Here is a 23,515-nt window from a genome sequence, read left to right on the forward strand (position 1 = left end):
TTGAGTTATCAGCTGATGTTAGAAGGGCTATATAAATACATTTGATTTGATTTGATTTGAAGTGCAGCATCTGGTTGCTCGTCATTACACAGCACGGATCAACAAATATTATTCACGTTAACAACACAGGAATCACTACAAAATGTATTGTATAAATCCACTTATACACAAGGCCCAGCCTTTGAAACTTTGGTTTTCCTAGATATGGCTACTAAACTCAGCAAAAAAAGAAACATCCCTTTTTCAGGACCCTGTCTTTCAAAGGTAATTCATAAAAATCCAAATAGTTTCACAGATCTTCATTATAAAAGGTTTTAACACTGTTTCCCGTGCTTGTTCAATGAATCACAAACAATTAATGAACATGCACCAGTGTAGCAGTCATTAAGACTCTAACAGCTTACAGACGGTAGGCAATTAAGGTCACAGTTATGAAAACTTAGGACACTAAAGACCACTTTCTACTGACTCTGAAAAACACCAAAAGAAAGATGCCCAGGGTCCCTGCTCATCTGCGTGAATGTGCCTTAGGCATGCTGCAAGGAGGCATGAGGACTGCAGATGTGGCCAGGGCAATAAATTACAATGTCCGTACTGTGAGAAGCCTAAGACAGCGCTACAGGGAGACAGGATGGACAGCTGATCGTCCTCGCAGTGGCAGACCACGTGTAACAACACCTGCGCATGATCGGTACAGCTGAACATCACACCTGCGGGACAGGTACAGGATGGCAACAACAACTGCCCGAGTTACACCAGGAACGCACAATCCCTCCATTAGTGCTCAGACTGTCCGCAATAGGCTGAGAGAGGTTGGACTGAGGGGTTGTTGGCCTGTTGTAAGGTAGGTCCTCACCAGACATCACGGGAAACATCGTCACCTATGGGCACAAGCCCACCGTCGCTGGACCAGACAGGACTGGCAAAAAGTGCTCTTCATTGACGAGTGGCGGTTTTGTCTCACCAGGGGTGATGGTCAGATTCGCGTTTATCGTCAAAAGAATGAGCGTTACACTGAGGCCTGTACTCTGGAGCGGGATTGATTTGCAGGTGGAGGGTCCGTTATGGTCTAGGGCTGTGTCACAGCATCTTCGGACTGAGCTTGTTGTCAATGCAGGCAAACTCAACGCTGTGCGTTACAGGGAAGACATCTTCCTCCCTCATGTGGTACCTTTCCTGCAAGCTCATCCAGGCATGACCCTCCAGCATGACAATGCCACCAGCCATACTGCTCATTCTGTGCGTGATGTCCTGCAAGACAGGATTGTCAGTGTTCTGCCATGCCAGCGAAGAGCCCGGATCTCAATCCCAATGAGCACGTCTGGGACCTGTTGGATTGGAGGGTGAGGGGGGCCATTCCCTCCAGAAATGTCCGGGAACTTGCCTTGGTGGAAGAGTGGGGTAACATCTCACAGCATGAACTGGAAAATCTGGTGCAGTCCATGAGGAGGAGATGCACTGCAGTACCTAATGCAGCTGGTGGCCGCACCAGATACTGACTGTTACTTTTTATTTTGACTTTGTTCAGGGACACATTATTCAAATTCTATTATTCACATGTCTGTGGAATCACATGTCTTTGGAACTTGTTCAGTTCATGTCTCAGTTGTTGAATCTTGTTATGTTCATAGAAATATTTACACATGTTAAGTTTGCTGAAAATAAACGCAGTTGACATTGAGAGGACGTTTCTTTTTTCGCAGAGTTTATATTGTGATCACTATATCCGATGGATTTGGATACCGCTTTTAAACTCATTTCTGCTGCATTAGTAAGATATGATCAATACATGTTGATGATTTCATTCCTGTACTGTTTGTAAATACCATGGTACGTTGACTGATAACCTGAACCAGGTTGTAGGCACTAGTTACAGTTTGAAGCTTTCTCTTGAGTGGGCAGCTTGATGAAAACCAGTCAATATTTAAATCACCCAGAAAGAATTACCTCTCTATTGATATCACACACATTATCAAGCATTTCACACGTTATTTAGATACTGACTGTTAGCAATTGGTTGTCTATAGCAGCTTCCCACCAGAATGGGTGGGTGAGGCAGATTAACCTGTAGCCATATTACTTCAACAGTATTTAACATGAGATCCTCTCTAAGCTTTACAGGAATATGGTTCTGAATATAAACAGCCACATCTCCACCTTTGGCACCACTTTATAATCAAAGGTATTTTTAAAGTGAGTTTCAGAGACTGTCAGAATATGAATGCAATCTGTTACATCTTTCGCTTGTTTCTTCAGCTACAAATGTTAACGTGGGCTATTTTTAACACTTTTCTGGGATGCTTAATTATGTTTCTTGCTTTACTGGGAAGTTTAGCAGAGAGAGACATATTCAGGTTATTTTATTAGTGCAGGGTGAGCTGCACACGGTGGACTTCCTACTAGGGCACACCACCTTAGTAGTAACAGTATTACTCTGGTTCATAGGCATATGATTTTTTAATTTTTTTTAACCTTTATTTAACTAGGCAAGTCAGTTAAGAACAAATTCTTATTTTCAATGACGGCCTAGGAACAGTGGGTTAACTGCCTGTTCAGGGGCAGAAAGACAGATTTGTACCTTGTCAGCTCGGGGGTTTGAACTTGCAACCTTCCGGTTACTAGTCCAACGCTCTAAATAGCATACAATAGCTACAGGATCAGCAGAGGCCTTCCGGGCAGTAAAAGAGATATAAAGTTGGATAAAGGCAGCCTTGTGAGGGTTAAAAAGCTTAAATTATTTACTCATGTCAGCCACGGAAAATGAGAGCACAAAGTCCTCGTCAGCGTCGGGGCTTGGTGATGTTTTCCTCAAAGGGGGGCGAAGAAGGTGTTTCGCTCGTCCATTGTCTGGAGTCCCTGCCACATACGTCTCGTGTCTGAGCCATTCAATTGCAACTCCACTTTGTCCCTGTACTGTCGTTTTGCCTCTTTGATTGCCTTACAGAGGTCATAGCTGGTATTTTTGTACATGTCCATATTCCCAGTTCCCTTGCCAAATGCAGTGGTTTGTGCTTTTCCATCTTCACAAATGCTACCATCTATCCATGTTTTTTTCTTGTTCTCATCATCACAGTGGGAACAACATCCTCTATGCACTTCCTGATGAACCCAGTTGCTGCGTCAGTCTATACGTGGACACTATTCTCAGAAGCAACCAAGAACATTTCCCAGACTGGGAAATTAGCAATGATAGCAATGATCCAGGGTCTGTGTTGCGTATGTAGCACAGGAGATGTGTGGATAGAATTTCAATAGTGTTTTCCTTAGATTTCCTTTATTGAAGTACCCCGATACCATAAATGCGGCCTCCGGATATGAGGTTTACAGTTTGCACATAGTCCCTTCAGAGCCGTCGCTGTGTCTGCTTGGGGGGGAATATACAGGTACATGGCAGCGAAGATGATCCAAAGAATATTATCTCGGGAGGTAATGTGGTCAGCATTTGATGGTAAGGTATTCCCGATTGGGAGAACAAAAGGACTTGAGTTCCTGTAAAAAAAAAGAAAAAAACTTTATTTTTCCCAGAGTTCTTTCTTTCTGTCTGTGCGATGGAAGGAGAACCCTGTTGGCTGAAGGGACGGGACAATATATTTGTAGAGTGCCATGATTCCGTAAACAGAGTATGTTACAGTCCCTGATGTCTCTCTGCGAGGAGATCTTCACCCTGAGCTCGTCTACTTTATTGTCTCACTACTCTGTGAGAGATGGCCGTACAGTATAGCAGCCCATGAAAGGCACATGTGTAGATACTAGATAGAGGTTATTCAGTATTTAAAAGGCGTGGTCCTGTGCATGTGCTGAGTAAATTAATTTATGCGATCTCCAGTGATGCAGAGGCAGTGGACCTTCCCCAGGAGAAATGCTGGGGGATTCCTGTGGATGTTTAACTGATGACTACACTACCACCATCTCTCATGAGTGACAGCTTACAGCAAAACTCTCTCACTGGATGTTTATTTATTGAAATACTCAGGTACTGAGGTGGTTCACTTCAAGCTCCTCCATTTTTATGAATTTATCTAACCTGAACATTTAGCTATGTATTGTGTGTATGTGTGTGTGTGTGTGCATGTGACTGTGCGTTTGTGTGTATGTGTGTGTGTGTTTAAGAGAGAAGGATAAAAACCTTTTAGACCTGAGGGAGAAAGAGAGAGCGTAGGCAAGCAGAAGAGATGAGATTCCCCCAGTCAGGGAAAGGACAGGCTGCATAGTCAACGTCAAGCTATCAAATCTGCCTGGCAACTGTAGCAATGCACGCATTATTAGTCTATCTGCGATATCTTCTCTCCCTGCCTGTCTCCTCCCATCCCTATCACTGCACTACCCCTGACCTTGTTATCCCCAGACATCCACTTTGTGATTCTCACTTTTGACCCACAGTCACTAGCTACCACATTGCCTGAGGATAGAGCCATTCTGAACACAGAAGCACTAACATTTGGTATTTTCTCCCCAACGCCACCTGGGTGGTTATTTACTGAAAGTGAGAGGAGGAGTGAGGAGTGGGTTGAGGGGGGGGGGGGGCAGTGAGGACTCTCATACCTGGAGGCACACACTCAGATGTACACATACTGTACAGTCCCTTCAGAAAGTATTCACACCCCTTGACTTTTTCCACATTTTTTTGTGTTACAACCTGAATTTAAATTTAAATAGCGATTCTTTTTTAAATCACTGGCCTACACACAATAACCCCAAAATTTTAAAGTGGAATTCTGTTCTTCAAGATGAATTAAAAATGAAAATCTAAAATGTCTTGAGTCATTAAGTATTCAACCCCTTTCTTATAGCAAGCCTAGATAAGTTCAGGAGTAAACATGTGTTTAATAAGTCACATAATAAGTTGCATGGACTCGCTGTGTGTGCAATAATAGTGTTTAACATGATTTTTGCATGACAACCTCATCTCTGTACTTACAATTATCTGTCAGGTTCCTCAGTCGAGCAGTGAATTTCAAACAAAGATTCAACCACAAAGACCAGGGATGTTTTCCAATGCCTCTCAAAGAACGGCACCTATTGGTAGATGGGTCAAATTTAAAAAAGCAGACATTGAATATCCCTTTGAGCATAGTGAAGTTATTAATTACACTTTGGATGGTGTATCAATACTCCCAGTCACGACAACGATACTGGCGTCCTTCCTAACTCAGTTGCTGGAGAGGAAGGAAACTGCTCAGGGACTGCACCATGAGGCCAATGGCGACTTTAAAACAGTTACAGCGTTTAATGGCTGTGATAGGAGAAGCCTGAGGATTGATCAACAGTATTGTAGTTACTCTAAAATATTTACCTAATTGACAGAGTGTCAAGAAGGAAGCCTGTACAGAATAAAACTATTCCAAAATATGCATCCTGTTTGCAACGAGGCGCCAAAGTAATATGGAAAAAAATGTGGCAAAGCAACTCACTTTTTTGGTCCTGAATACGAAATGAGTTCCACTCTCCATATTTTCAAGTAGTAGTGGATACATCATTTTATGGGTATTCTTGTAATTGTTAAGGACTGGGAAGTTTTTCAGGATAAAAAAATAAAGGAATTGGACCTAAGCACAGGAAAAATCCTAGAGTAAAATGTGGTAGTTAGGCTGCTCTCCACCAGACACCGGGAGATGAATTCACCTTTTTGCAGGACAATAACCTAAAACACAAGACAGCATTTATGCTGGAGTTGCTTACCAAGAAGACAATGAATGTTCCTTAGTGGCTGAGTTACAGTTTTTACTTAAATCTGCTTGAAAATCTATGGCAAGACTTGAAAATGGTTGTCTAGCGATGATCAACAACCAATTTGACAGAATAATGGGCAAATATTGTACATTCTAGGTGTGCAAAGCCCTTAGAGACTTATCCAGAAGGGCCCTGTAATAGCTGTAATCTCTGCAAAAGGTGATTGTAACACTTATTGACTCAGGGGGTTGAATACTTATCTAACCAAGATATGTTAGTGTTTTATTTTTCCTTGCAGAGTATTTTGTGTAGTTTGTTGACAGAAGAACAATCAAATCCATTTTAATCTCACTTTGTAACAGAACATGTGGAATGTGGAAAAAGTCTAGTGGTGTGAATACTTTCTGAAAACACACACTCACAGATTATTTTTGTCATGCTAATGTTATAGGTGTTCAGCTGGAATATGAGAGCTCATGAATCTAGCATGTGTCATGTTCAAGTCCTGTGACTTTAAATGGAACTAATGTCACCAGATTGTTTATGTGCTGGTTAAGGGGAAGTATACAACTGTGGATTCCTCCAATAGATGAAATGATAACATAACCTTCTTTTCTATTGGCCAGTGCTTTGAAACTATTATGTCTAAACTGCCATAATCCTGCATCCTTTATTACAAGCAAGAATGGGACGTTGAATGGAAATGAAATAACTTAACAGTAACATATCTGCAATTTGCACTACCTCTGCCTCAGGTAGCAGATTAAGAGGACAAGTTGGTCTCAATATCCTGCAGAGGCTCTGGCTTAAGCCTGCCCTACATTCTTATTCTCATCTCCGAGTGAAATATGAACAAACTTCAATCAGCCAGTGGAGGCGAGAAGTGTGGTGTGAGGCATGACTGTTGTAGGAAAAGGGCTGGAAGAGCCTTCAGAGCTATGCAGAGCAGAAAATACCTTTAAACAGAAACTAAAGAGGAAGCGAGACACCACCCCCCTCCCTGTTTTTTTCTCTCTCTTTTTTTCAGTTCAATGAAAGTCAGTGAATTAAGTACACCAGGCCCAGCTGCAAATGCATTGGTGTCTATGGGAGACACGCCTAGTTCAGTAGACCTGAGTGAACTATCTTAATTTATCCACCACCTTTGCTTTGGACAAGTCTGGGAAGAGCAGGGCTGTGCTCTGTTGCAGGAAAAGACCAGTGTGATCTGTGGTGAATGTTGAGAAGATCATGTTTAAAGAGAGAAAGGTCACGATGTGCTGCAGTGGGACGATGTTTGACTTGTCCAAGAGGAGGAGTGTCTGAGCTCCTTCCCACTCGATCACATTCAGTCAGTAGGGCTGCAGTGTGAAGAGAGATACTGTTGATACTTCTGTAGAACAGTTATATGAGGCTGAGTGAATGTCTCCATCTGGTGCTGCCTCCTCAAAGTAGTGTCAGTAGGCACGTACATGGCTGACGGTCAGTGGTCCTGACAGGCTGACCTCCTGGCTGATTCACGGCTAAATGCCATGTCACTTTGGCCAGGCATCATGCTCACAGTCTGACCAGACTCTCCCACAGCACCTCTCACTTCGACTTGACACATCATCCTGGAAATGAGTAACGATCAGTCACATTAATCACACTCTCTGTTATCACTGTCCATCATCAGACGTGAAGTTAAACCGATGGAAACAAATTCACTTGATACAGCTATATATATATATACGCACTCCTAAACAGTATTAGTTACCAATAAGTATTCCTTACATGGTCCATATTCTGAACTGTTTTAGTTTTCTCCTCACACCCCCTAACATTTCACATAAAACATCACAGTCATTCAGTTGCAGCTGGCAGCTGTGAGTGATAGCTTTTTGGCCATTCCAGAGACTGTCCCTTTGTGAGATTAAGGGATATTAGAAACAGAGACACCAAGCACAAATGTGTTTGTTGTTTGTCCTCCCGAGCTCCCTTTAACGCTTGTTATGCGATGTGGACTTTAGTATTCACAGAGAATCATACTGGAAGCAGATGACAACACCTGATAAACCACACTGTTTACCGCACAAGTTAATGGGAGGAATCAATACCCGGCATCAATACTGTGAATACAAAATCTCTGGAATGAAAGCAGGACACGCTTGCCAAAGAGTCTATCACAACTGGAGCAACTATCTGTGTGTTGTGATCTTAATGAGACAATATAGTCTTTACCGCCATTATATTCTCTTGTGTGTGATAGGCCCATTTGACTACACCAAGGACCATGTATCAAGACCTTGAAGAACTACTGTCATCTACTGTCATGACCGGTGGGAGATGTCCCTTCGAGAAGTTCCTCAATGAAAAGGCTGTGAAGTTCTCATGAGTAACAATACATCATCATTTTGCTTTAATTACAAACAGTCGATGCCTATGATCACCCCAATGTTGCATTTTTCCGATATGAACAGACATGAATCATCAAAAAGCAGCTCCACTGTCATATAGCACCACAATACACCTGGAAGAGGTAGCGGTGCAAGATGGAGCCTTCTTCCTGACATTCCTCCCTACCTTATTTGGTCAATCCATCTGCCCATCCAGCTCCAGACAGCCTGTGCTTTCACTGCAGCCTCTCTCTATCAGGGCCAGAGCTGGCCATCTGTCTTCATCTCTCTCCGTGGACAGGGACGGACAAACAGGGCCCTGGGAGGAGTCGATAAGAACTTTCCTCTCTACCTGCCTCCTCCCTGCCCACCTCTCCTGTCACCTCACCAAGGGAGGTTTTGAAGCCATGGGTCTTGCACAGTCTGCAAGATCTACCTTCTGGTCTACAGCTAAAACGGTTTAGTTTATCTTTCCAGAAAGGATGAAAGCTCAGGGTAATTTTTTAAAGGCTTGGTATCAGTCCTTTTTATATCATGTTTGACCAGTCAATCAGTTCACAAACACATAAGTATTTTTATGCCTAGGGATCGTAGATCGAGGATAGATTAGGTTCAGGATTAAATCTTTAAACCTGTTATGATTTCAGTCTCAACCTGATGTGTCCACTTTCAACTGGAATGAATCACTGAGCATAGACTTGGAATAGTTAATCTTGCCAGTCATGAACCTTAGATTTCAAGAGTGTGCATGTCTCATCTATCTCATGTTGTGGAGTGCATTGAGATCAAGGTGCTTCAAAGTGAAGAACACTCAAGGAGAGCAGTCCAAGTGACATCAAGCCTCACTTTCTTGAAAATAAACTGGACCTTTTTGACATTTACAGAGCAGGGTAAGGGGTGTCTACCAGAAAAAAACATTTAGGTCTACTGTATTCAAAATGACATGGATTGCTTGGAGTGCATAGTTCTTGTTCTAATAAAGAAAAGCTCTCCAGCAACACATGGATGTGAAGAGAGCAGGAGATGGATGGAGAATAGAGGTGGAGGAGCAATTATTCATGCAGGTCTTCCACTTCAACCCTTTCAGCTTTCACTTGGCTGCCCTCTGGTTTGTTGCCATGTACTTTGAGACATGGCAACAGGGTTGTGTTGCATGAGCAGGTTCACACAGCCTCGTGTGTTCCTGAACTTGGAGTGGGTTCATGTGGGTTCAACCCTCACTAAAAGGATTCTCAGCATCATTAATTTTTTATTTTTTTAAATTTTATTTCACCTTTATTTTAACAAGGAGTCTACACTGAGACATGTTCTGGTGCCTAAGTGGCACCAGAACACCCTATTTTAATAAGATTTAATAAGATCTGTGAATTGTTCCAGCAGTGAGCTGCATTAAAACTAAAAGCGAATTTACCTAATTCAGTGGAGACCTGAGGAACCTCAAGAGTTAACCAACCCTGTGAACGAGTTTTTCACGTTTTTATACTTCAACACCGAAGTTAGGCAAGTCTGAAGCTTGTGTAGGCCTAGCAGAGCTTTGTAAACAAAGAGGGAGTAATGAAGTGACCTACAGGACATTAATGAGGACCAGCCAACCTTTTGACACAGGACGCAATGATGCATACTAAAACTGTCCCCTGTGATAAATGTGATGCCCATCATACACTATTGCGCAAATGTTTATGCTGCAACTACAACACTGAATAATGTGTTGGGTCCATTACATCTGAGTCACTGAGACCTGAAAAGATCTGGTTTGGGATTTAAATCCTTTTCAGGTCTTGCCATGAACCTAGGGTTCTGTCTATCTGGTCTAAAATAGGTGAGACTGTCAATAATTAATCAGCCAATTCAACTTTGCTGAAGGTCTGCAATATATCTCTATTCAAACAAAAAGACCCCTCCAGTTATTGCTGACATTTGTTAAAAGTATACAATGTTTCAAAGTTCAAGTGGAGCAACAAATAGAATGGGTTGCATATTAAACAACTTTAATCAGAGCAACTTAACGACCGCAAAACAAAGAGGTACATTGTCTCCTTGTCAAGCTGGGGCAACAGACGTAGCAATGCAGCCTGGATGAAGGAGGGGGCCGCAGGCAGAAGACATTCTCACAAGGAAAATCAAGAAAAAGTGCCCCCCTTTGCGTTTCTCTATGCACTCCCCTCGTTCTCCAACTGCGCAGCCCTAGCGCCTGCCTTTGTCCCCATCACAACAATCATCGAACAGATGGTGCTTGGGCGAGAATGACAGGCACCAGCCAGCAGCCAATCGCGTAGTCAGGAATCAGCTGACTCGTCTGGACAGCGCCAGGTGCTGTTTTCATATTTTCCTTGAAGGAGCAGTGGGCTACGGGCGAAGAGTAGAATATCGGCAGGCAACTAGTCAATGTGGCTTCAGTTGGCGTTTGGATGTCTCTGCAATCTGCACTATGCTCTGCTCGAAGGTTAGCTTACCTGAGTTGCTGCTTGAATCACATGGAATAGAGGAAGATTAATTGTACATGATCATATTTAAGGAATCCGTTCAGGCTATCTGTGTATTTATTGTATGCATTTGTTGGGGATGTAGGCTGTTGACGCATAGAGGTGAAGGCTATTTGCATAAACCTTACTGATGTCCAAAGAAACTGGATGCAACTGAGAAGAGACGGGATTGCATGTCAACGAGGTGAGGCCAATACTTACAATTATTGTTTTAATTAGGCTAATGTTTGAACAAAGTCAGAATATATTCAACGGAAGCTGTTTATTTTGTAGCCTGCCATGCTCTTTCGAGGTATTTTGCAGTAGTATGAAAACAGGTGGACGTGGATGTTATGAAAACTGGAACTCCGTGGCTGTGCACCGATTGTCTGACACTTACCTTCACAATAAGGTTAAACGTGGCCAGAAAAAACAGGGGTCATAGTATCAATTTTTCTGTGAAGGACATTTCCCTAACAAAATTGTATTTGTTTGCTAACAACCTACCGTATCACTGCCAGGGCATGTCTTGCTGTGCATGGGGTGGAGGGACCCAAGGAAATAGCCTTTTATACGACATAATAACTAATAGACAACCGATTTCTATAATAATGTAATATCAGGAGATCTATATAATTGATCAGGAGTAAGACTACTCTCCCTGTTGTTTTATATCTGCATCTATTATTCTTGTAATTATATTCCGGTCATTCACAGTCAGAATTATACAAATTTCAACATCTCAATGCGTCAGATAACGTGCTCGGAAACAAACTTTGATCCTCGTGTGGCTCACCGCTGCGCATAAATGTAGGTAGGCTCGCGTGGTGCACGCAACGTAGGGAAAATGTGATTTGCATATAGATGCGAAAGCATGTGGGCAGATGTCTCGATTATTTCATTAGTCTATATCGGCAGAATTCGAACAGGCAACCGGTCTGTGTGAAAAAAAAGTTAAATGTTTCAAGAATATCTAAGTGAGAACAGGTTGGACAAGGGGGGCAGGGAGTGGGGTAGCCTATTGTCATTGTATATACGCGTCTGCTGTTTTGCAGCTGTTGCTCCTATGCAATAGCTGAGGTTATTAACTTAAGACTATTGTCTCACACGCTTCTTATTCCCCCTTTGTATGACCAACAGTTTTTGTCAACACTAAGGCTAGGCTATGGTAGTGGAGCAGTATCTTTGGCACTGTTTTAAAGCAGTAATCAACAGTAGAAACATTAACAAAGATGATCCCAGCCCATACTTCGGTAAAAAGCTGAGGGATGGGGTTGGAGAAATGTAACCACTCTCAAATTCATAGACAGAGCTATGGATTCAAGGACTGACCATCCAAAATTATAGTTCTAACCGAATCCAATTTGTTATCGGTCAGTCTGTTAAAGTTGTCATTTGTTATCACTTAGCTACAGACTTTCATTGTTTTATACAATGTCACTCATTGCTGTGGTTTCAAGTTGCCTATGCTAGAATTGTCAAGTCATCACTTTGCCTACTGAGCCTCAGTCAGTGTTGGCAGTATGGCATAGGCTGTCAGAGTCTAGACTGAAAAATAAAGTGTTGAGGATGACCTTTTTCTTACAGCAGTTCAAATAAAGAGATGAGTAATGCTAAAGACACAACACTTGACCTTGTCGTGAGCCCCATGTGATATGTCAAGTTACAATCCAAGACCAGAACTGACAGTGAACGGCGGGCAAATCCATTTATCAAAACTCCAAGAACAAAGTATTAGAGGAGAGGCAGAAGAGTGGCAAGGTGCCTGATGAGGGGTCTGGCCTTTTCTTCTGTCTACCCTGGGGGTATAACCCTTCCCCCCTTTCCCTCCCCCTCCCCCTCCACACACACACACACACACACACACACACACACACACACACACACACACACACACACACACACACACACACACACACACACACACACACACACACTCTCACACACACACACACACACACACACACACACACACACACACACACACACACACACACACACACACACACACACACACACACACACACACACACAAGGCCTGCTAATAGGGTGCGTGTGTCTGTCACAATGAGCCACAATGCTCTCCACCATGGAGAAGGGAGTTCCCTTGGGGCTGGGTAGGGATGGGGAGGGGTGGGTGGAGGGTGTTGCAACACATTAGTCTTTGTGTGGATCTCAGAGATAAGGCATGGCACAGGCTCAGCAGCTGTTCAACTAATTCTGTCCTCATAATCAGCTGAAGAAATCATTCTGTGCAGAATGGAAATTTTACAGTGTGCTTAGGGGCCCAAACACCCCAGGCTTAGTGGTGGGACATTACTGTTCTATTTTCTCAGTGCGAAGGACACAGGCTACAAATACGAGCATACATTTCAGGTAACGCTTCACTTTACAGTGTTCTTAATACCGGAAAGACTCAACACACCTCTCTCACAGATATCTTATGACTACAGAGATGTACAATATTAATATTTGTCATATTCTAATCTAGCCTATAATCAACATGCATCTTCTCATGTTGACAGGACATGAAGAGGCTGAACCATTTAATGCAGGACATAACTTGAGCCGGCCAGTTGATTCTGCTCCTCGTATCATACTGTACAACATACTTCCCTCCCAAACTCTCCTGTATGTAACTTATTTCACCTCTCCCACCCTTTCAGGGGAATATAGTTATTTGAATACTTACTGTTCTTAAAAATCTTCTCTGTGCTAGCTACCAATTTCCTTTCCCAATCACAGCCCACCAGACTCTTACGGAGGTGTAAATGTTCATGGGCTTTTAGGAATCAGAATAATGGATTCTGAGCACCCTTCAAGCCTGCCCCTCGAGTGCCTCAGGGCTTATCAACACTTTTCGTTGTCTTTGACTTCATGTTTACACTACTCAAATGAACGAGTGTGTTGAAAATCTACTTTCTCATTTTGTATTGCTCATTGTTACTCAATTATAGAGTTAGCATAGGACTCCCAACTGGCGCAACGGTCTAAGGCACTGCATCTCAGTGTAAGAGGCGTCACTACAGTCCCTGGTTTGAATCCAGGCAGTATCACATCCGGCCGTGATTGGGAGTCCCATAGGGCAGCGCACAAACCGGCCCGGATAGGCCATCATTGTAAATAATAATTTTTTCTTAACTGACTTGCCTAGTTCAGTAAAGGTTACATTTGAATATTTAAAAACATTTATTTGAGCGTGAGTGTCCATTTAGATCAGGGGTGTCAAACTCATTACATGGAGGGCCTTGTGTCTGCAGGTTTTTACTTCTTCCTTTCAATTATGCCCTAGATAATCAGGTGTGGGGAGTTCCTTACTAATTATTGACCTTAATTCATCAATCAAGTACAAGGAAGGCAGCGAAAATCCGCAGACACTCGGCCCTCTGTGGAATTAGTTTATTCACTTGGTTTAGAGGGAGTTCTCGAGGGATTGGTGATGGTGGAGAATTGACTTAAATTTGATTGTCCCTAAGGGAAGCCTTATCTTGTTTATTTAGATGTCAGAATTACAGGATGGGATTTCATGTCTTCTATTGCTCACATCTCTGTGAGTAATATGCACTGTGTACACAGGATTGAAAGTAAACACCCTTCTCATGGAAAAATGGATTTCACTCCTCATTACATATCAAAGACCTGGGAACAAGCAAATCCTTAACCATCAGCATTCAAAAAGAATCCTGTAACTCAAATATTTCTCAATTGTCAATTTGTATTCATGTATTCTTTGCATGATTCAGTTTTATCTGACAACTAGAGGTACTGTAGTGAAGTGAACCATTAGATTTTCCAGCACAGTCTCTTCTATTTGATTACACAGATTTGTATTGTAATGTGTAACTATATAACAAGAGTACAGCTAACATTTGATTTTTTTTAAAGCTCTGTGTTGTGTGTCTTTTATGTGTAGTCTTGAGTGTCTGTGTACCAGATATTTACTGTGCGGTTGTCCTCTTGGGGTTTGATTGAAGTATTGTATACACTGTAAATGTTGCATTTTCCCATACATACTTTTGTTTAGTTTTACCATCCATTCAAGAACACCCTTATTTCCATTACCACCCATTCAAGGACACACAGTCAGATCATGAATGTCATTATTTTGTCGCAGTCTCTTTATATTTAAAATGGAGTACATCAGATGAAAGCCAACATGGAAACGTTCACACGAAACAGAATAGCATACTGTAACATTGACTGCAATAACTTGGTGTTGAAAATCAAAGTGTATTGGTCGTGTACACAGTTTAGCCGATATTACATGTTGTAGCAGGTGCACCAAGGTAGAAGTAGTATGTGTTCTTGACAAAGGACAGAGAGTTTTCTAGATAGACAATGGCAGGTGTATCGCTCAATAATAGTCCTTTTCATGGTTGTCATATGCCATTTTGGCTCATAGCAGACAAGCTACGACTACTGTGCGTACCAGTAACCTATGATGCCCAAGAATCATGTATACCAAGGAATTTTGCACTTACATATCATGTGCTAAAGTAGCTTTGTACCCATATGAATTCATACACATACACATCTCAGGCTGTACTACAATATCACAGAAAATTGTGATCTTCAAATCACTTAACCATAGGATCACATAGTATTAACTGTGACTGCTGTATTTAGGTTAAGTACCCCCATTGAAAGATACAAAGGCCCGTCGTGATTCAAACTGAATAGCTTTCTCTTTCTTTCCTTCCATGTAGTGTTGTTTTCTTCCCCCCTGCTGTGTGGCTGTGGAGGCCAGGTTTCAAGGCTGAGTTTCCTCTGGCTCTGAGCCCTCTGGGTCAGGAGAACACGGTCAGGGCTGTTTCAGGGTAGTGTCAACGTGGCTCTACAGCTGTTTATTAACACAGCATTGGCCAAGTTCACAAGCTCTCTTCAGCTGTATTGTCATGGTTCCAGGCAGTAATGATACACCCACACCACTTAAACTTTCATATACATTTCTTAAATGTGCCCCCCCCCCCCCCCCCCCCCCCCCCCCTGCCCGCCCGCCCCCCCTGCCTTATAAAACGAAACTGTTTCCAATATAACCATATTGATACTTGTACATGTTTAATGACACTTATCTCGGTCTGACAGTGATAAGTGGACACAACAATATTTGTTTTGTTTTCATTGGTTTCAACTGTTGTCAGGGAAGCTACGAGAGTAAAAGAAACAAAAACGTGTATGTGTTTCATCTTTGGCTTAGACCTTTTAGATAATATTTCAACTGAAGCCCTTGTCTGGAATACAAAGACTTACATGAAATGATGGCCTCTTAAATGTCACCTCTCACAATGAAATGGTCCCATCTCTAAGGTCGTTCGGAGTCATGAACAGAATCTCAGATTAACCCCATTGTGATAAATGAAGGCATTATGAGAGAATGCATAACTACAGTAGGAGTAAAATGAAATATCAGATTTAAACCAATGGTATCAATGGCAATCCTTCAGCTTGTGAAACCTTTTTAGGCTCCATATTTATTGCCTTAAACTTCAGGATTTAAGAACTTGCATAACTTTGTCACTTTTATGTGTTTTTGAGGCATTGTGGGCTACTTCTAAGCCTATTTAAGCCTATCAGTAATGGCTGTCGGAGGACTCTCTGTTCTGGCTCAACCTTTGTCTCAAACGGTGTGTTCAGAATACATAGACTACTATCATGCTGTAGTGCATTAAAAGCATTAGTGCAATGACATAAGGGTCCAATAAGAAGCAGTTTTCTTACATTTCAATAGAATGGTTTGAATATGTTGTTTTTCTGTGAATAGTCCGTGAATAACATGATTAGATCGGCTACAGTTGTTTTTAATTAAAGTAGTTAGACAGTGAGCTGTATCTCGGGGCGGCAGGTAGCCTAGTGGTTAGAGTGTTGGGTAACCAAAAGGTTGCTAGATCGAATCCCCGAGTTAACAAGGTAAAAATCTCTCGTTCTGCCCCTGAACAAGGCCGTTAACCCACTGTTCCTAGACCAGTTAACCCACTGTTCCTAGACCAGTTAACCCACTGTTCCTAGACCAGTTAACCCACTGTTCCTAGACCAGTTAACCCACTGTTCCTAGACCAGTTAACCCACTGTTCCTAGACCAGTTAACCCACTGTTCCTAGACCAGTTAACCCACTGTTCCTAGACCAGTTAACCCACTGTTCCTAAGCCATCATTGTAAATAATGTTTTTTTTCTTACTTGCGAAGTTAAATAAAGGTTAATAAAATAAATAAAAAATCTCTCCTGAGGGTTTCAACTGTTCCATTTCCTTGGATTGATCTCCACCTCTAACTAACCACTCACTTATTCTGCTTTAGCTTCAGGAACATGTCTGTATTACCCTTATTTCACCCTGTCCCAGGAGAAAAATCCCCTGTGCAGGAAGAGCTTAAACTTGTTTCATGTCACCCTTGTTCTGTTGCCAAGCAGTTTTGCACTCAGATGAATTAGCCAGCTCTTTAGTTCCAAAGCCTATTAGCGAGTGTTGACCACAGACTCTGTTAGGTTAAGAAGGCCTATGGCAATGCAGTACTCACTCACTGAGATTGATACCTCCTTTAGTACATTCACCTAGTTAGGTTACGGGGTTTCTTAAGTGTTGCTCAGATTATAATGCCCTACAGGATTCCACCATGGTAGAGCCAGCTAGCCCATCTACATTATATACTTTTACTACACATACAGAACAGATTGGTACTCAAAGAGTTAAGCACTATTTCAAATGGTCTGAATGTTCCGGTAGTTACAGGGAGGAATCAGTGCTTATTGATTTCCACTTGCCACATTCAGAACTCAATTACAGAACCTTGTAGTTGCTCAAGTGGGCATATGTGCTTGCCTCTCCTCTGCAAAATCACTAACACTCTTTAGTGATGGGAGCAAAAGCCTAGGAACCAACTCAATTGTCAGTGAAATCATTATGTTCAAGAACATTACCACAATTAAAGTCAATGTTAATTGATATCACATATTAACTTGAGGTTTAATAGTATTGTGGCCTATTTGTTAGTCAGCACTGTATGGTATGGCAGATGCCAGTGCTCCTGTTCTGCTCCTCACAAGACTAGATTCTGGATTTACAAGTCCTTCTCCTGAAATTCCTGTCCTTGGACAAAAGTAGTTCTGGATGAATAGTTGAGGCTGAGGAGAAGTGTGATGTATGCTTTTTTACAAAATACTGTACTTGCAATGCTCACTGAAGGCTTCTCTCAGAAATACACAACACATGTTAAAGAAATCCACCATATTCCTGTACCAAAACCAGGACACAGGGGCTCTTTCATTAATAATCTAGGAACATATTTTTGCCATCATTTATTTTCTTCAGAGGCATGGAGAATACGGACATATCTCAGAGTATTTAATGATGTGCGGAGACGCTAATGATCTATTGCTGATGGGCCTGTTGGATAGATGAAAGCACTCAAGTGAATTTGATCTGTGTCCAAGTATATACAAGTTTTTTAATTTTAATTTTAATTGTGCCTGCATTATAAGGATCTGATTTAGCATTTTTCCTCAACTGATGATGCCGCATAATTCACATTAACAATCTCTCAGGGAGATGAAGATGTAAACGACAGCCAAACAGAAGGTTTGCTCTCAACATCATCATGAGCTGTGTTACATTCATGTTCTATTTAACATGGCTGACATGTCACTTCTGGTTAACATGATATGACTAGACGTATGATACCCTTACATTTACCCCAGACACTACTTTTCACCAACTCCCTGTCTCATAAATCAAATTGTTTATGCTATGCAGTTGAAGTCGGAAGTTTACATACACTTAGGTTGGAGTCATTAAAACTTGTTTTTCAACTACTCCACACATTTATTGTTAGCAAACTATAGTTTTTGGCAAGTCAGTAAGGACATCTACTTTGTGCATGACACAATGAATATTTCCAACAATTGTTTACAGACAGATTATTTCACTTATAATTCACTGTATCACAATTCCAGTGGGTCAGAAGTTTACATACACTAAGTTGACTGTGCCTTTAAACAGCTTGGAAAATTCCATAAAATTATGTCATGGCTTTAGAAGATTCTGATAGGCTAATTGACATAATTTGAGTCAATTGGAGTTGTACCTGTGGATGTATTTCAAGGCCTACCTTCAAACTCAGTGCCTCTTTGCCTGACATCATGGGAAAACTAAAAATACAAAAAAAAAATTGTAGACCTCAACAAGTCTGGTTTATCCTTGGGAGCAGTTTCCAAACGCCTGAAGGTACCATGTTCATCTGTACAAACAATAGAACACAATAAACACCATGGGACCACTCAGTCGTCATATCGCTCAGGAAGGAGATGCATTCTGTCTCCTAGAGATTAATGAACTTGGGTGCGAAAAGTGCAAATCAATCCTAGAACAATAGCAAAGGACGATGTGAAAATTCTGGAGGAAACAGGTACAAAAGTATCTATATCCACAGTAAAACGAGTCCTATATCAGCACAACCTGAAAGGCCGCTCAGCAAGGAAGAAGCCATTGCTCCAAAACCGCCATAAAAAAGCTTGACTACGGTTTGCAACTGCACATGGGGACAAAGATCGTACTTTTTGGAGAAATGTCCTCTGGTCTGATGAAACAAAAATAGAACTGTTTGGCCATAATGACCATCGTTATCTTTGGAGTTAAAATGGGGGAGGCTTGCAAGCCGAAGAACAGTATCCCAACCGTGAAGCACGGGGGTGGCAACATCATGTTGTGAGGTGCTTTGCTGCAAGAGGGACTGGTGCACTTCACAAAATAGATGGCATCATGAGGAAGCAAAATTATGTGGATATATTGAAGCAACATCTCAAGACATCATCAGTTAAAGCTTGGTCACAAATGGGTCTTCCAATGACCAAGCATAAAGTTGTGGCAAAATTGCTTAAGGGCAACAAAGTCAAGGTATTGGAGTGGTCATCACAAAGCCCTGACCTCAATCGCATAGAAAATTTGTGGGCAGAACTGAAAAGGCGTGTGCGAGCAAGGAGGCCTTACAAACCTGACTCAGTTACACCAGCTCTATCAGGACGAATGAGACAAAATTCACCCAACTTATTGTGGGAAGCTTGTGGAAGGCTACCTGAAATGTTTGACCCAAGTGAAACAATTTAAAGGCAATGCTACCAAATACTAATTGAGTGCATGTAAACTTCTGACCCCCTGGGTTTGTGATGAAAGAAATCAAATCTGAAATAAATCATTCTCTCCACTATTATTCTGACATTTCACATTCTTAAAATAAAGTGGTGATCCTAACTGACCTAAGACAGGGAATTTTTACTAAATGTCAGGAATTTGTATTAAATGTATTTGGCTAAAGTGTATGTAATTTTTCTACTTCAACTGTATGTGTTCCTGGTTGTCCATGCATTAAACTAAACTGTACAGTAACCCATAGTCTTTTTTGTCTTTGTTTTACAGACTCACCGTGCAGTCCTGAGGTTTTGATGAAAGAAACACTCAGAACAGTGGGAGGCTCACTGTAACTCAGGGACTGTTTCACTGGAACCCCCTGCACATCTTTCCCACCTGGACCATTTTACAGGGATACAACTACAAGTCAGCAAAACCTCTGGTTAATGACAATAACACAGCTCCTGCCAAGGTCATCAACCTTTTCTGGTGTCCAAGCCTCTGTGGGTTTGGACCGGTGAACACAGACAGACAGCATGGCTAGAGGGAGATTCATCTACTGTCTACTAGGGCAGTTGTTGGCTGGCCTGATTCTGGCATCCGTTGGTCTATCCTCCATCCAGAGAGATAATGAGTGTCCCCAGCTGTGCGTGTGTGAGATCCGACCCTGGTTCACCCCCCAATCTACCTACAGAGAAGCCACGACGGTGGACTGTAACGACCTCCGTCTCACACGCATTCCAGGCAACTTGTCCAGCGACACTCAGGTGCTCCTCCTGCAGAGCAATTACATCGCCAGAACCAGTGAAGAGCTGGAGCAGCTCTTCAACCTGACCGAGCTGGACCTGTCTCAGAACAACTTCAGCAGCATCCACGATGTGGGCCTCACCAACATGTCCCAGCTCACCACACTGCACCTTGAGGAGAACCAGATTACTGAAATGCCTGACTACTGCCTACAGGACCTCAGCAACCTGCAAGAGCTCTACATCAACCATAACCAGATCAACATAATCTCCCCAAACGCCCTCTCTGGTCTGCACAATCTGCTCAGGCTCCATCTCAACTCCAACAGGCTCAAGGCCATTGACAGTCGCTGGTTTGAGTCAACGCCCAACCTTGAGATCCTCATGATCGGGGAAAATCCTGTTGTTGGCATCCTGGACTTTAACTTCAAGCCGCTTGTAAACCTGAGGAGCTTGGTTCTGGCTGGAATGGATTTAACAGACGTCCCTGGAAATGCCTTTGTGGGACTAGACAACCTAGAGAGTCTCTCCTTCTATGACAACAAGCTAATTAGAGTTCCTCAGAATGCCCTTCAGAAACTACCTAACCTCAAGTTCTTGGACTTGAACAAAAACCCTGTGCACAAAATCCAAGAGGGGGACTTTAAGAACATGCTGAGGCTGAAAGAGCTGGGCATAAACAACATGGGGGAGCTGGTCTCCGTTGACCGCTTTGCCGTCGATAACCTCCCTGAGCTTACCAAGCTGGAGGCTACCAATAACCCCAAATTTTCCTACGTGAACCGCCAGGCTTTCCGTGACGTCCCTGCCCTGGAGAGCCTCATGTTGAACAACAATGCCCTTAACGCCCTCTACCAGTCCACTGTGGACTCCCTGCCCAACTTGCGTGAGATCAGCATCCACAGCAACCCCCTGCGATGTGACTGCGTCATCCAGTGGATGAGCTCCAACAAGACCAGCATCCGCTTCATGGAACCCCTCTCCATGTTCTGTGCTCTTCCAGTCGAGGTCAGAGGTCAGCATGTGAGGGAGTTGCTCCAGCAGGACTCAGCAGAGCAGTGCCTGCCCATGATTTCCCACGACAGCTTTCCCAACCACCTGAACCTGGACATAGGCATGACTGTGGACCTGGACTGCCGTGCCATGTCCCAGCCTGAGCCAGATATCTACTGGGTCACACCTGTAGGGAACAAGGTGATGGTGGAAACCCTGTCTGATAAATACAGCCTCAGTAGCGAGGGAACACTGCGTATCTCTCAAATCCAGGTCGAGGACTCTGGCAGGTATACCTGTGTGGCTCAGAATGCTGAGGGGGCGGACACTCGGGTGACTGCTATTAGGGTGAATGGTACTCTCTTAGACAGCACCCAGTTGATGAAAGTGTACGTGAAGAAGACTGAGTCCCACTCCATTCTGGTTTCCTGGAAGGTCAACTCCAACGTCATGACCTCCAACCTCAAGTGGTCATCTGCCACAATGAAGATAGACAACCCTCACATCACCTACACAGCCAGGGTCCCAGTGGATGTCCATGAGTATAACCTCACACACCTACAGCCCTCCACCGAGTATGAGGTATGTCTCACCGTCTCCAACATCCACCAGCAGACACAGAAGTCCTGTGTCAATGTGACAACGAAGCACGCTGCCTTCACTGTGGAGATATCTGACCAAGGCACTAACACCGCTCTCGCAGCGGTCATGGGTACCATATTCGGCATCATCAGCCTGGCCTCTATGGCTGTGTACATTTCCAAGAGGTGGAAGAGGAAAAACTACAATCACTCCCTGAAAAAGTACATGCAGAAAACATCTTCCATCCCCCTCAATGAACTCTACCCTCCCCTCATCAACCTGTGGGAGGCGGACAGTGAGAAGGAGAAAGAGGTTTCCTCCTCATCAGAGACCAAACCAGGCCAGGTGGACACAACACGGAGCTACTACATGTGGTGAAAGCCACTACATGTGGGGTAAACCAGAAATAACACATTTTAGGAGCACAAAGTCACTTATTTTGCTTCTTTGTGTGACAGTAATATGAAATATTTTTTTGCAGTTTTCTGCTTTGCTCATTTGAGGCAAAGAACAGACAGATATTTCAGACTTTTTAGTATAGTGTATTGCCTTTCTCCTCTTGCCCCCTTTTTGACAGTCAATATGGCAGCTTTGTTTAGCTCCCAGGACTTGGTAGTCATTGTGTTTTATTTTGAGTACTTGTTTTGATATCATAGCATGGGTATTGTCATGGATTCAGTCTGGATCAACTTGCTGGAGCTGGAATTGGATCCATTTTGATTTCTTTCTCTGGAAGTATTCTTAGAGAATACAATGGTTTTTTTCTCATAAAACAGTTTAAGTGTTAACTGTTGTACAATGCAATATATAAACCAATTTGTCTATGGACTACAATATAAGCTGACAAAGTAAGTTTAGACTTGATATACTGTCTATTGAATAATGTTAGCAATTGCTCTGTAATGTTGTATCAACTATCATTTGAATGACTTTTTTGACATTAACAAACAGTAATTTTTTATTAAGAACTTAAGTTTGCAGAGAAAATACCATAAACCAGCAATATGAATGTTTAATAACTAGGTAAGTAGACATAAAGCTTTTTAAATTCTCAGAATATTATTTTTGATTTTGCTAGAATCATTCAACGATCACTGAGTTTGTTGTGATTTACACACGCAAATACTGTATGTTGTATATTGAGGAGCAAGCAAAAATAAAATACTTTTTTCCTCATATTTTTTATACCATTTCCAGACCTTGTGTCATTATTTGTATGTTACATCATATATAGTAAAAACAGGCTCTGCAATAATATATTCATTTCAAACCTTAAGCATTTACTTCGACAACAAAGACGGTGTTTAGCATAATTCCATATGACTAAAATGAAAACATGTAACGCGGGGCAGATGGAAAGATGTGTTTTACATTATGACATTATGGTAAATGATGCATTATATCAGTTTGAGTGTAGGTGTAGGCACAGTGTAGATTGTGATAAAGAGAGATGGAGTGGAGAGATACTAACTACAGAGGCTGAGATGCTGCAAAAGCAATTATCAGAGCGTAATTAAAATCTGCCCCTTTAGTCTCCAATTATTGCTGCAAAAAGCCTTCGAGGAGCAAACAGCCCTAAAAAAACACAGAT

At 42.3% G+C, this 23,515-nt stretch overlaps 1 protein-coding gene across 2 annotated transcripts; it reads left to right on the forward strand.

Moving 5' to 3' along the window:
- Positions 1–10,245: 10,245 nt before the first annotated feature.
- On the forward strand, positions 10,246–23,102 carry LOC109890937 (leucine-rich repeat neuronal protein 1). 2 transcript variants are annotated; one of them, XM_020483101.2, is made up of 3 exons: positions 10,299–10,467; positions 10,593–10,691; positions 19,892–23,102. In XM_020483101.2, the coding sequence occupies exon 3, from the start codon at positions 20,140–20,142 to the stop codon at positions 22,300–22,302; it is 2,163 nt and encodes a 720-aa protein (XP_020338690.1). In that variant the 5' UTR covers positions 10,299–10,467; positions 10,593–10,691; positions 19,892–20,139; the 3' UTR covers positions 22,303–23,102. The 2 variants fall into 2 exon arrangements, with proteins under 2 accessions (XP_031680771.1, XP_020338690.1); XM_031824911.1 differs by having other exon boundaries at positions 10,246–10,691.
- Positions 23,103–23,515: the final 413 nt, after the last annotated feature.

Source organism: Oncorhynchus kisutch, linkage group LG5 (genome assembly GCF_002021735.2).
Source record: "Oncorhynchus kisutch isolate 150728-3 linkage group LG5, Okis_V2, whole genome shotgun sequence".
In the NCBI taxonomy this organism is placed as follows: domain Eukaryota; kingdom Metazoa; phylum Chordata; class Actinopteri; order Salmoniformes; family Salmonidae; genus Oncorhynchus; species Oncorhynchus kisutch.